Consider the following 14,346-nt stretch of genomic DNA (forward strand, 5'->3'; position numbering starts at 1 on the left):
CATCCCTGATTAACATATACAATTATCCAGAGGCAACATGGTTGAATGGTTAGAGCATGGGGGCTGAAGGGGTCTTGGTTCTGCTCTCAGCCTTACTGAACACTCACGCAGTAGACATTATACACTTCCCCCACTGTAAAATGGATGGTACACTATTCTTTCCCCACCTGGGACTGATGCTCCAGGTGGAGCATCTTTGGACAACAGTATTTTGTAACACAAGTTCAAAGTACGATTATTGCAAACATTTATCTGCCCTGCAAAGTAAAAACAGTAACTATCTTAGTAGTCAGTCATCTGGATTACTGAGTAGAGTCCAGAGTCTGGAAGTCATGGGAGTGTGTGCTGCCAACAAAAACACATTTTGCAAAGACTTTCCACAATGATTAAATATTTCGCTGGGGGGCAACTTCCTTAGAAGAAATCACAGTCAGATTAGCAGGGATAAAAAGAAGTGACTTTACTTGATAAATTGAGACTCTGAACACTGCTAGTTAAACACAATGCCTCCTATGCTGACATCAACACCTGTAAACAAGGTTCCCTCCTCTTGCCCAGGTCATCCACTCAGTGGGCTGAAGTCATTAACACTGAAAGGCAAGAAGACAAGTCAGAAGTTTCGGTCCTGGGAATTTTAGCCACACCCAATTACAAGCACAAGATAATAATGGAAGGGTTTTACTAAGAACAGGTTGCACGTGCACACCCACACACAGTGTATGTAAACGTGTACACATAGTGACCTGTGCACTTTGAATGTCAGATGACTGCTACTTTACAAGTAATTGGGGTGTTTCACTAGTCCTTGACTGAAAACAACTTTCTGCGTACTCGTCAAAAGAAAGCTTGGTTTGGCTCTCCCATTTGACCCTCCCTGYCAAATTCTGACCTAGTTGGCACCTAGAGGCATGGCATCCATGCGCAAGGTGGCAGAACCAGTCTAAAACTGTCTCAGTGGGCTGAGGACTTTTTTTGCCATCCAACCTTTGCTTCTTGAGCAAAATACACCCTTCCTTATCAAAATGTGAGGGAAGTATTCTGAGACATGCAAGTAGCCGGAGATAGATGAATGGCTAAGCTCTGTAGTATTTCAACACGATTGTCCGTAGGTCATATGTGAGTGTTTTGCTGTTTTGATATGTAAATATGCTTTGCCTGCAGAAATCGCAAGTTATAACTCTGACTCAAACATTAAAAGGAAGGAAATGTTAGCTCCAGCTAAGTCATTGTAAGGTTTGGCCACTGCGTTCAGTGCAGCCATGACTTTCCAGTAAATGTTCATCTACAAATGTAATGAAGATAAAAAATGTAAGATATAATACTACATATCTGTCCCCCAGACACAACCTGCAGCAACAGATGACTAACTACACTCTGTTCAGTCTTACCTGGTTTAGTGTGCTTATAAACAAGACAAACTTTCCCATTTCCATTGCATGGGTCTAATTCAAAGATAAGACTACGAGAATCAAAGTGTGGCTTCTCTGGTTTGTCTTCATTACCTTTAAAAACAGAAAAAAATCCTTCAAGAAATATGTTTGGAAAAAGACTGATTCAGCTGCAAAGAGTCAATCTATTTGGTACGTATTAATAAATCAACTGAAGAACTACATCAAAATATTATTTTTATGCTTCTTGGAAAGGATTAATTTCCCTATGTTTAAAAAAAGTGTGAGAAAAATAGTAAGTCTCTCCTGTAGGAAAACAAATCACAAAATCAAAATCAGATGGCTGGAAAGGAAATCAAATTGTCTTCTAGCCCTTCTCTGGCATAAGGCAGGATAAGGCAGGATGTCACTTTATGGATGTCACTCCAGAGAGGTGTTTGTCTGATCTTTTCTTAAAGACCTCCAGTGCTGGAGATGCCACAATTGCCAGGCAGTCAACTCCAATGCATCATTATCATTTATAAGTTTTTCTCATGCCTGTCCTGAATCTTCCTTGCTGCAGCTGAAGCACATTAACTCTGTTCTATCCAACATCCATTTTTGTCCTACCTTCTTTTTTTTATGGAGTACAGGGAGAACAGTTTTTTCTTTTCTCTTTACAAAAGACATTAATGAGTTTGAAGACATATATTTCTTTACACATTCCAGTATGACATCAGTCTCCTCAACAGCCAAGTATTTTAACTCATATTCAACTTGTGATCAACCACCACCACAGAGCCTTTTCTGCAGGACCATTTTGGGACTATGTAGCTGAGTACTCTTGCAAAAGACCACTTTGAATTTTAATCCTGCCGAGGAAGAAGGGGGACATAAAGAGTTGTACTCTTAAGAACAGCTTTCCATGGAAGTCAGGATGAGAACTCTTGTGGGAGACATAACTTTTTCTCAATGTACCATGTAGGTACATCAGTGGCTCTGAGTGGCTAAATGGAAGCAGAATTGGGCCTATTTTATTCCAGTGGCTGGAATCCAGGACTGTAGCAGAACTGGAATTTGCAGAAATAAAGGTTCATCCAACAAGCTCAAGATCAGCCACATTCAGAAGCTACAAGAGCTATAGAGATTCAGCGACAAGACTGTAAAATCAAACAGCAATTTTTTTTGAAAGAGTCAGCATGACATCTGGCCCTGGTCTTATGTTCTTACTTGTTCCAGTCTTGTTAGACTGGAAGAGCTCTGAGGAAAGGAGTTTTTTGGTAATTGTTTTTGCTTTTTAATCTGCAGGATGCCTTGCATTTCTAGGTAGTCTGGAAATACACAACATTTTCCAATGTTGTCTCACATTTAAATGCATATACCAAAGCTGTTTTTCCAATTCTGAAGAGCATATCCAGCTGCCTTTTTACTAMCAAGACAAAAATTGTTACCTTCTGTTTATATAACACCAGAAGCACAGAAACAATTTATAAACTGAGTCACTGGAGGAAGTCCTAGTTAAAAATTTAAAAAGGCAAAAGACAGAACAGGAGGGCAGACTGGCTGTCAAAGAATATAGAAATAATACTAGTGACTGGCAGAGTTAACATCACCATGAGATCCACAGTATACGGGTCTACATCTCTCAAGGCTGTAGGGGACTAATAGGACGTATGGTAGATATGGCCCAGGAGACAAAAAAATCATCTCTACTTGGAGTGACCTTTTCTGTTGTTATATCCATGTTCTACACCCTAACATTATCTTAACAAAGCAAAGGGGACGAGGCAAAGCATGTATTCTAGCCTGCTAATAGAACATTACCTTCCTCATCTGTGTCATCTTCCAGATCAGCAAGAGTTGGTGCATTAGGCAGAGTGTACATTGAGGAACCCCCAAGTCGACATAGCTTCGAGACACTATTAATCACCATGGAACCCAGGGGCATTGGGGTATCTGCAATAAGACTGATCATTAATCACATCCTAGCATCAGGAAAGCACAGGAGGTATTTTTGTTTCCCCAAACATCAGTGAAATCCTTCCAAAACACAGAGGTGGGGAAGAGATGGGTATGTCCAGCAAGGCTGGATACTTAACCAAGCCAGGCTTCACAGGAGCAAAAATGAGCCTTTTTCAGACAACATTACGTCAGCAGATTCTGCCCCACTGCAGAACCAAAGAAATTTCAACTCAGAGACCTCTATCGATTGTATCTGCTATAATCTGGACTAGGAAAGGGGAAGTTCTATTTGTCATCATCTCAGAGATGTGCAGGTAAGAGAACTGCACTGCTGACTAGGGCTGTGATGCAGCTGTGTCAGCCCAATCCTGTGAAACTGGCTATTAAAAATCCTGGCTAGCTGCAGCCACCCCCACAAAATGCTCTTCCATGCTTCTGTCCTTCCTTCCAAGAATCATGCCACCCATCCGCACCTTACTGGGCAGCTCATCCTCTTCCACACCATGCACCTGCTCAGGGTGCATGCTCTTGGGTTCCACTCCAACATGGGTTATTACCAGTATGGCAGCATATGGGTGCTCCTGAACGAATGCTTGAGGACTTGTCACCTGTCTCTCCTGAGGAATCTGTGCTGTCACTAGTCACCAAGTCACAAGCACCCAATTCAGCCACATGCCAGCATGAAGGGCCTCAGAAGGCATAGTTGGATGCTTGCTCAAACAAGACAGTTATGTGAACTGCCTTAGGCTCTGTGCACTTGTGTGCCCTGAAAACAAGACTCTTCAGAGGTCATAACACACTAAATCTCACCTGAAACACAAAGGGTGTCAATGCAGGTATTAGAGTAGGTGTCCAATGTCTCTGAAAACAAACTCTGCTTCCAGAGGAGAAGCATGTATTTGACACCTGAAACGAGCAGTACCCATAGTCTCATCTGACAACCTAATTGTAAGGCAACAAGCATCAGGATAACAATGGCAGGGTCCCAGTGCAGATCGAAAGAACTGCCTGATTTTTGCCACACAAGGATGAACAATAAAGCTCGGTCCTACTCTCACTTCCACCAGTAACCCCAGAAATAATTCCAGTGAATGGACTTAAGCTGGTGGGAGAGCAGAATCAGGCTCAGGGCTAGAAATTCTGGTTGTTGGTAGTTAAACTTCGACAGATCTCAGTAAGCGTGAGATCAGGCACTTCTCTGGTACATTGTTCCATGTTACTGAGCAAGGTCTTACTCTCATGGCTGATTAACACAACCTGTGTGACCTCTGCTCAGATGCTTGATGGACTTTGGCTTCAACCCAGTTGTGAGACCTGTGTGAAAAGCAGGAAACCAACTCAAAAAGAAAAAAAATCCCAAATGTTCCATCTCAGCTGAGTTGGGTAAGAATGTAAGCAGCTAGGAGGACACACTGGACCTTAACACTGTCACGATCTTCCTTGCCTCTCTCTTTCTGGCTTGAAGATGTGAGCAATCAGATAGCTCCGGCAGATTCATTTCCCTCAGATTAAAGCTACCACTTGGAGTGGAGAGACAACGAAGGTATTAATTGATGTGCAAGCTTTTCTAAAGCACTCATCATGGCTCACAGTGGGTAATCCACATGCTAATGTGACGTGAAGGAAAATTCCATCCTCATATCATGGAAGTGGAAAAAGAGAGAGGGATCATGTTGTTAGTACAACGTCACCATATAGGCCTTTTATACAATTTGCCAGTTTAAAAATCAATGCACAGCTCAGGTCTCTTTGGATAGTGTATACAAATATTATTTAATGAGAAAGAGCCATTATCGGAGGGTGATTCCTCCTACGGGTGTATGATGGGATACTGTCCTCTCTAAAGCCGCCTCTCTGTGAACTACAGAGGGAGCCTAATTACTAGATTTAAACTACACACCTAAATCTGGATTTCAACAGATGACCAATGTGCTACAGAATGGTATTTATGTCATGAAGACTTGCTCAGTTCAGTATACAAGTCTCTTCTGTGGGAGTCCAGCACAGGCAAGCAATAGGTTTTGTTCTGTTGGATCAGGAAGGGACTTCKGATGTGCACTCATCTTTTTTTCTCACCAGAACTTCTCTAAAACAGTCTATGATCCCATGTAGAACTGCACTCACTTATTAAATCAGAGGTCAGTTTTCTATAGTCACTGATCAAGCTGTCTAGCAGAAACAGACTACTTCATTTTTTTTTCCAGTTAAGGCATGGTGTTAATTTTTCACTCAAAATGAGTTGGTGTGTGTGTGCTTTTGCTTAGACTTATGCAGAATGCTGAGAGGTAGGTACTGATTGTGCAAAAAGAAAGACTGAAACTAAAGGGGTTCTGCAAAGGAAAGACTGGATGCACAGAAATGAGGGTATCAATGGAGAGGATCACATAGACTCACCATCAGTCTTCACACTCCAGGTCATCTGGAAGCCATCGGTCATCAGATAGAAGTTCTTTAAATCCTCTGGCAATACGCAGGAATTTTTCTGCAAACCACAAGAGGGCCAAAGTATTATGAAGAAATGCTGGACGTGTCTCAAACCCAATGAGCAACTGAACACAGGGACAAAAACATTTGCTACCAAACATTTTGCTGAACTCCAAGATGACTCAAATCATCCCAAATATCTCAACTTAAAACTTGGAGAGAATCTGCACATTTCTTGAGTCTGTGCTACTGTATTAACAAAGACGACTTGGGAAAATTTCACAATGAGCAGTCAGTCATCACAGGGTTATTTCAGGATTGTTCCCCAACTAAGACAACATATGACCCTCTGAAAGAAACTCCCACTCCCAGATCACAGATATTAGGACCATCAGCTTTTTTATATATATATATACATGGCTTACAAGAGCAAATCAGACTACTCCTACCTGTTGCACTACAGCATGTATAACAGCTGCATAATGATTTTTTTTTTCTGAGGGCTTTCAATTCCAAGTAGGTGAGAGCTCCGCAGACTCAAGTCACACATACTCAAGCAGGTTTGACGGTCCACTTAATAAGATGTCTACAAACACACACACACACAAAGCCAGTCTCACAAACCTCCTGGCCTGCCTTCATCCCATCAAACTTTGGCACTTGTCTGGGGCTCCTAAGTCTGCTTCCTCCTGAGCCAAAAGTGGAAGAGGCAATTCCAGTGAGCTGTTGGGAGCTTCTAAGAACCAGGATGCTTTCTCTACACAGATCTTTGTGTGGAAGGAGCTTTTCTTAACTTAGCCTCTCTATCTAAGCAACAAATACTACGAGGGAAGAGTATAGGCTTAGTTCTCAGCATAATGAGAAGCCCATAGAGCTATCTGCAATTGCAGACACTGTTCCTTCTGACAGGACTAGGCCCTGACCAGTGACCCCCATTCCTGTTGATGTTCCAAGAACACAAAATGAAACAGTATAGAAGCACGTCAAGTTTTAAGACAAGAAACATATGACACACAAGTTATCTGTTTTGTTTGCAACAGTTTTAGTAAAAACAAGAGAATGAAAAATACTGAAGTGAGTTTACATTTAAAGTACTATTAACCTCAAGGCTCCAAAAGCACGGACCAGGCTCCAAAACTGAAGATAGTTTAATGATTAAGAGGTTTTAACAGATGAGCATGGAATTGCTAGTTGGAAAAGACTTCTGGAAGACTTCTGGAAAAGACTTCTGGACTTCCAGTCCAACCTCCTGCTTGAAGTAGGACTACTGCCAATGCACCCCATCAGGTTGGCTGTGGCTTTTGTCTAGCTGAATCTTTAAAGTTTCCAATGATGCAGGTTTCACAACCTCTGTGTTGACCTGTCCCAGGGCTGTACCACCTTCCTTGTGAAAAAGTTTTCCTAATTACAGCCAGAACCTCTCAAGTTGCAACTTGTCACCGTTTTCCCTATTCAATCTCATGTGCTTTTAATTCTTCTCAGAAACAAAGAAACAAATAAGCTCTTTGAGAGTCAAGCTTTGCAGATAAACTATGAGGACAGACAATGTCTTCTTTAAAACATAGATCTGAGATTTGTATATAGTGACAGGACTCTGGGAGTTGGACTTGAACAGGGAAAATTAACAGGTGTGAGATTTGCAAAACAACACACCTGATGATTCAAGTATTTTTGTGACCAGATTTTCCCACTTTTTCCAAAAAGTTATTTTTCTTTCATTTGGCTAGTTTAGAAGAAATCCTGTAGCAGATGGCCTGCTCTTTGCATAGTGAGTTTGATACCTCCAAGCAAGGAAACTCAGAATAACAAACYTTATGTGCATTAAAGGGTCAGCAGTGATGTCCCTGTACAGGCTTATCCTGCCACGAATCAAGATGCTGTTCAGGTGAGTATTCACAGTCTGGCCTCAGAGGCCTGGGTGGATTTTGGAGCAGTTACTGAATCACTTTGGAGCAAGCAGAGAGGTGCCAGATGCTAACAGCTTTCTGATACTGTCCTTCTGCTGGGGCTACTTCCTCACAGCTGCTAAAACTTTTAACACTCAAATCCATATAAAATAAAGGAAGAACCTGCTAATTAGTATCTAAGGCAGCAAAACAACCTTCAGGCACACACAGTTCATTTACCTCTACTTAATCTGGGCCACAAATTTATAAAATCTGAGAGATGGTGATCAGAGTCTTCCCCATGTCTGCCACTTAYGCATATCCCACTATCTGCCCTGATTCTGTCTCTCAACACACCTATCCAGCAGGAGCTACCTCCAAGCCACACATCCASCTGTGGTGCTGAACTGTGGTCGTCAGTGACTGGCATGAGAAAGGAAGGGCTCTGGCTTCCTCCTGTCCACATCCCCTCCAAGGATCAGGGTGGCCATTCTGCCTATTAAAGCCCTATTTATGTTCATATTCACTGAGTTGTTGTAGCGTCTGTCCCCTAAACTGTAGCACATACACAATGCAGGAGTCTCTAACCCACCCACAATCTTCAATCCTACATGTTAAGTAATTTGCTTCCTAGGCATATCCATTTATGCCTACAGACTGCTATTGATGAGTTCCAGATATTAACGGCTCTGCAGCTTGCCAGAGGGCAGTTTACTTTACTTGCCCTGTCATCAGCCTGGTCACCAGCACAGTGTTTTTCTAACCCAGCTTGAGAAAATCTCCAGAGGCAACAGGTATTAAAGCAGAGAATCTGATACCATAAAAGCTTTGTTTTGAAAAGAATTTATTGTCATTTGATAAGGTCATGCTGATGGCCAAAGCTCTGGTGGTAAGTTTCAGAAGATTACTGAACCACGTGGACATATCTGAAGTTCTTCAAATGCCTTTAACAAACACACCTTAATCTATGGGTTCCTCTCAGTGCTAAACAATTTCATGCTGCACTTTCACCCCTTCTACTTTCACGCTGTTGCTGTAAGTGTGGTGAGTAGGTTTAAAACTATGAAGAAAGAAAATATGACAGACCTGCTGCCAAAACTTACAAGAATACAAATGTTTACACAGCATTTCTAGTCCATTTGCAAACCATCCAATTGTAACTAAACTACCCCAGCAATAAAAATATATATGGGAACAGCTCTCTTGACTTCAATGGGGTTCTTCCTGTAAGCAGGAGAACCAGATCCATTGGAATGACTGGTCTCTGCACGAAGAGATATGTGTGGATAGGCCTTCTGCACTGAATTCTCCTTTTCTGGAGGGAAAGATCAACACGTGCACTTTCCTCCAAATGGCTGCCCTCTCCACTTTACCGTTATTTTAGGACCCTCCTAAGTATGACCCTTTTCCAAATGATGGGGCAGAATACAAAGGCGGAAAATGCTGATCAGAGCAGATCTGGGGCCTATCCAAAATCCTAGAAGGCTTTACTAATACCCACCTCTCCCACGTGACAGAAAGGACTGACTGATCTGTCACATTATGCTCAGCCACAGGACCTTATGACCTCGAAACAGTGGTCTTCTGACAGCAGAGGTCAGAAAAACAAGACCATTATATATCAAAAATAGCTTCACTTCAAGCAGCTGTACTCCCCCTGCTCATCTGGTAGTTTCCAGGGTTATGATCCCCAGCCCCATAAAATACAATATTCCTAATAACATGCCAGAAGTGGCTTAACCACAGCCCTGGAAAGCAGCTTTTTTTTTTACCCCAGTCATCTGGTTACACTCATCAGCTCATAAAACACAATATCCCAAGTGYCCAATATGATGTGTGAGGTCTATTTCTTTCGTTTCTTGTCTRTAATATCCCTGAACAGTCTCCCAAGAAAGTACAGTCCATTAAGGATAGAGAATATTAGAGCAGGGAAGCTTGTTGCCAAGACCTGATCAACACTGAATCCAGAGTTAAAACACTGACATATGGCAATTACAGAATCACAGAATGGTTGAGGCTAGAAGGGACCTCTGGAGATCATCTAGTCCAACCCCCCTGCTCAAGCAGGGTCACCTAGAGCACGTTGCACAGGATCGTGTCCAGGCGGGTTTTGAATATCTCCAGAGAAGGAGACTCCACAACCTCGCTGGGCAACCTGGTCCAGTGCTCTGTCACCCTCACAGTGAAAAAGTTTTTCCTCATGTTCAGATGGAACTTCCCGTGTTTCAGTTTGTGCCCGTTGCCTCGCGTCCTGTCTCTGGGCACCACTGAAAAGAGTCTGGCTCCATCCTCCTGACACCCTCCCTTTAGATATTTGTATACATTGATAAGATCCCCTCTCAGTGATTTAATTCACTTAAATCAGTATTGAAACAACACCTCCCAAGCAAATATCCTAAGGAACTGGACAGCGATCAAAGCAAATGACTCTAGAGAGACTTCTCTAAAAAAACAGCTAATTCTGTCCACCTTCTGGGGAGAGGAGGAAGGGAATTATGTCACTTCTCAGGGCTTCCCGGTAGCAGAGCAAGTCAGCAGCCACCTTTCTCTCTTCTTAACTTCATGTAATTTCATGACTGGTCTATCTTGGCTGCCAGTGAATACATACGAGGTTATTTTATGTAACATACCGAGACATTCCAGTCACACCTTTTATGAATCTGATCCAGGTGGGGCTCTCGGGAACACACCTTGCCAGAATTTACTCTCCCTTTCCTCTTTACCAAAACACACAGGGCCAGCCCGACCCCCAGCTGCAGAGAACAGGATTTGGCAAATTCTCTTGAGGATAGTGTTTTGCAGCCAGTATTTGTCAGAGTATTATAGAACTCCACAGAAAAATACAATGTCAGAAATACTATGGGCGTCCCAGAACTCCTGCAGCCTCTGCACCATTACACACCTTGAAGAAATTTACCTTTCCTCATGCACTGGTTCTGCTGGCTCCACTTGCCTGCCTCTCCCATACTTGGGGCCACAAAGAAGATTCAAGATGGGTAGGTCCCGTGTTCTGGGGATTGCAGGTTTGTCTAATGCTGAGAGAGGACACACATGGAGAATGGGGAGAAGGGCTTTTGTGGATGTGCRTGCCCGCACACATACTTTTGTGGGTAAAAGCTAGTCTGATCGACAGCTGCCAAGGGCTTAGAAGTCTCATCACATAAGTTTCTGACACACTGAACAAACCACACTTGATATAGAAGGAGTTACTGTTGACTGGACTTGAGCACAAGCTTTGTAAGTCAAAATGAGATGTGGTACAAAAATTGTGGAAGACTTCTAAAATAGCCAGGAATAGCCATCTCAGTTCCCACCAAGATTTACATGCAGAGAGTGCTTCTAAATCATCAGGCAGCCTATGACAATCCACAGCAGGGAATCTGTAAACTGCTCAAGGKTTTTTTTTATGGTTTTATTACAGAACAACAAATCCTTGTAGACAAACTGCACAAGCAGAAACAACAAAATTCTCATGCATATTTGGAGAACATCAAAGCTCCAGCAGCGTGACTGGCAYGGATCACTCACAGACAGCCAGGGGCAGTTCAGACACTGTTAACAAGCCAGTTAGAGGAACAGGCAAAATGACCCCTTCGTTTTGTTTTGCTTGCTGAGGTGTTGAGCTCCCCCCAGCAAAATGTAATTTTGTATTCTTGAAAAGCAAAACAATGATGTGACTTATTTCTCCTCTGAATGAAAAAGAACCCCCTCGATTAGGCACTGTTATTGCAGATATCAGAGTATCTCCTAGCAATATTTTAGTATCATRTCTCCTTTTACAAACTGTGTATGGAGGGTAGCAGGGTGGATGCCAACTTAACTTTAGCAGTAGAACTGGTTCATAGCAGGATATATAGTTATTATCACTGGTGTCCCAGCCACATACTAACTCTGTCTCTACTTCCACTTCTACTGCTTGTCTCACTGCAGGAACATCAGGAAAGGTGAAAATTTCTCAATTTTCACTTCCATACTTTACTACATAAATACTTGACAATCATTTATCTTAAATATTTTTGTGAGTGTACAAATTTCCAATAAAATATTCAGGATTGATTTCTGGTTTGATTTCACAACGTGCAGCTCTTTCTGCCTGTCTGCCTCTACAGAAAGCCTTGGAAAAAATCTTTTCTGCCTTCCCACTGTCCTACTGCATTGCATCCTGTCATAAAGCTCTTTCTCCTCTGCAGACCTTCGGTTGACTGGCATTCAAAAAGCTGATCTAAAATTGTAAAACTTCCACCATTGTATCCAGTTAAATACTAGCATAAACTTGGCATAACCCAAATTAACAGATACAGCTTATTTCTGAGACAATGACAAGAAAAATAATGCTGGCAGTATGCATTACTTAGAATACCATTATAATCATTCATAATTAAAACTAGGTTGATTTTCTTATAAGAGTTTCTGAAYACCATAGATTATCTTTTGGTAGGAACACATTTCCTCCACAAAACTGAAATGGGACTAGAAAAAATGCTTCTAGCAAAACTRTAAAGAAAATCTTAATCATAGAGCTTTTATTTGATGAGTCTTAATCAAAAGAGTGAAGTTTTGGAAAAAAAATGTGAGGAGTTGACCAATTTTCCCTACATCACACAAAAAGCCCTGTAAATACTTTCCTAGACAAAGATATAGTGGGAATTAAAAATATAGACTGTGATGAGACTTTGTTAAAATCTCAGCTATGGAGAAAATAYGATTACGTGCATAAGTGTTGCCACCTAGTGGCTATGAAAAAAAGTGATAAAAGTGAACACTGGGTATGTATATATTTGTATTCAGATCCAAGCAGGATGAGCTTGGAGAAAGGAGAGGTACAAGTTCAACCCTGAAGGGTCCTGTGAAGTGGTAGGTGCTTTACACCTAATCTTCACTGCAGTATGTACTGCAATTGCATGGACTAGCCACTGCACTAGATCTTAGATTTCATCCCCAGAACTCAAGATCTGCTACTTACTCTTATTTCCACATAAAAGAAAAAGAGTTAACTTTGAATTCAGGAAAGAAGATTTCAGGTTTTGTCAATGCGACTGGAAACAAAGGCAAAGAAATAGRCAGTGAAGTCCTTCACCATTAGCTCCAGACCAACTGTATCTACTTAATTTTCACCATTTATTGACACAGTTCATTYACTGGGTGAGGGAAGATGTTTTCTTTTGAGCAAAGTACTTTGACTAAAGCATTTCAAAGTTTGGTTCTAAAAAAGTAGCTCACTTTTGAAACAAAACAGATTTAATGAGGAGAAGAAGAAGCGCCTGAAAATGAGAACAAGAATATGTTCAGACTGAACTGACCTCTCCTCTTTAAAAAAAAAAAAAAAAGAGAGAGAGAGAGAGAGAGAGAGAGAGAGAGAGAGAGAGAGAGAATGAGTAAATGTCACTTTCCTGCTCCCAGACCTGAGCTGGGTGTTACCAAAACTGGTGCAAGACTTTTCTGTACTTTTTAGGAATAACACTGTAAATGGCAAGACGTCATCAAAGGGGCAGTTATTTTCATGGAGTGGTAACAAGTGCAGCGGCTGGGAGCACATGAATCTGGGCACAGTAACGGTTGGAGCAGAGGGAGGTCAATTCACTCAACTCCGGCCCCTGCCATGCTCCTCCCCAAAGGCCAGTCAGCTACTACTGCCCCTTCCCTACACAAACAATGCCTAGAAAGCAGTCATTCTTCATCCTGTACCCACATGTGTGTATGCATGTGCACTGGGTCATGGAATTGATAAACTCATGTATGTTCAGAGAGGTGACCAAAAATGCCATCTCTGTCCCCCCACAACAGAGTTCAGGAACCCTCTGGTCAGGTTGTCTGACGCACTGAGGTCTGCTAGTAGAGAGCTAAGGTAGCACGTGGCCTTTGTAGGCTTCTGGAACAGCCAGTAGGACATGCTTGGGCAAAAGACTGGGGCTGTTGGCCAAAAGGAGGTGGAAAGAGGGGCTCTGAGAAATGGAAGTGAATACCTGAGGCTGAAAGGCGAAATGGATAACTGGAACAAAATGATTGGCTCAGGGGTATTTTCCAGCTTGACGTTTCTACCTATAATGGCTATAAACAAYAAGGAGCTTCTTCATTCTGTCTCAAAGGGAGCTGGAAAATGTGGTTTCATAGCTGAGTCAGAAGTATGTCTGTTCTCCCCGAGTCACCAAGTTGCTGTCTATAATACCAATGCGATTCCTTCTTAGAGTTCTCATTTTAAATATACCCTCTTTGAAGAAGTTTCTCTAACGGATCAAGTGTATGTGACATTCTAGAAACCAGAGTAATAGCTGAAAAACAAAGTCTGTTCAAGATCCAGTGTGCATCTGGTAACAGGCTGTCTTAAAAGCAAACAAAAGGTGAACATGTCATTTAACATTCTCCATGGGCTGCAGTACAGTCAGACCAACCCCACTGCAGAACTATCATGAAAACACTCACTTGTTCCCATGAAATGATAGTGTGGCGTTCAGCCGGCTCCTTTTCCACAAACGTCACCTCAGCAACTCCTGGAGAAGTCTCTAAAAGGAAAAGAAGATCATGTCTGCAGCTGGCATGGGTGACATCAAACATCGCGAGCCAGACAATTTTGCAAGTTAAACCTGACTGACAGCTGGGGGAAAGGCATTAATGACTGCAAGAATTATGCTGGTGACTGAACAGTGGCTTTCTTTTGTCTGTAATCGTACTCAGCATGTCTTGGTATGAGGATGCTTAGTGCTGCACAA

At 42.1% G+C, this 14,346-nt stretch overlaps 1 protein-coding gene across 9 annotated transcripts in view; it reads right to left on the reverse strand.

Annotated features, from left to right (window-relative positions):
- The window catches only part of TPGS2 (tubulin polyglutamylase complex subunit 2), a 37,188-nt gene that overhangs the window by 18,201 nt on the left and 4,641 nt on the right, over nucleotides 1–14,346 (reverse strand). For 7 of the 9 annotated variants that reach the window (XR_003256938.1, XR_003256939.1, XM_026087098.1 and 4 more), the window contains exons 2-5: nucleotides 14,060–14,139; nucleotides 5,724–5,811; nucleotides 3,192–3,323; nucleotides 1,389–1,502 (exon numbers count right to left, since the gene is read on the reverse strand). Coding sequence is in view for 6 of the 9 variants with exons in the window: in XM_026087098.1 (XP_025942883.1) it covers nucleotides 1,389–1,502; nucleotides 3,192–3,323; nucleotides 5,724–5,811; nucleotides 14,060–14,139 (414 nt within the window). In the remaining 3 variants the exon portion in view is untranslated. Of the gene's footprint in view, nucleotides 1–464; nucleotides 591–1,388; nucleotides 1,503–3,191; nucleotides 3,324–5,723; nucleotides 5,812–14,059; nucleotides 14,140–14,346 lie in introns of all 9 variants that reach the window. The other 2 variants (XR_003256940.1, XM_026087100.1) reach the window with 2 other exon arrangements.

Source organism: Apteryx rowi, unplaced genomic scaffold (genome assembly GCF_003343035.1).
Source record: "Apteryx rowi isolate R43461 unplaced genomic scaffold, aptRow1 scaffold_700, whole genome shotgun sequence".
NCBI classification, from domain to species: domain Eukaryota; kingdom Metazoa; phylum Chordata; class Aves; order Apterygiformes; family Apterygidae; genus Apteryx; species Apteryx rowi.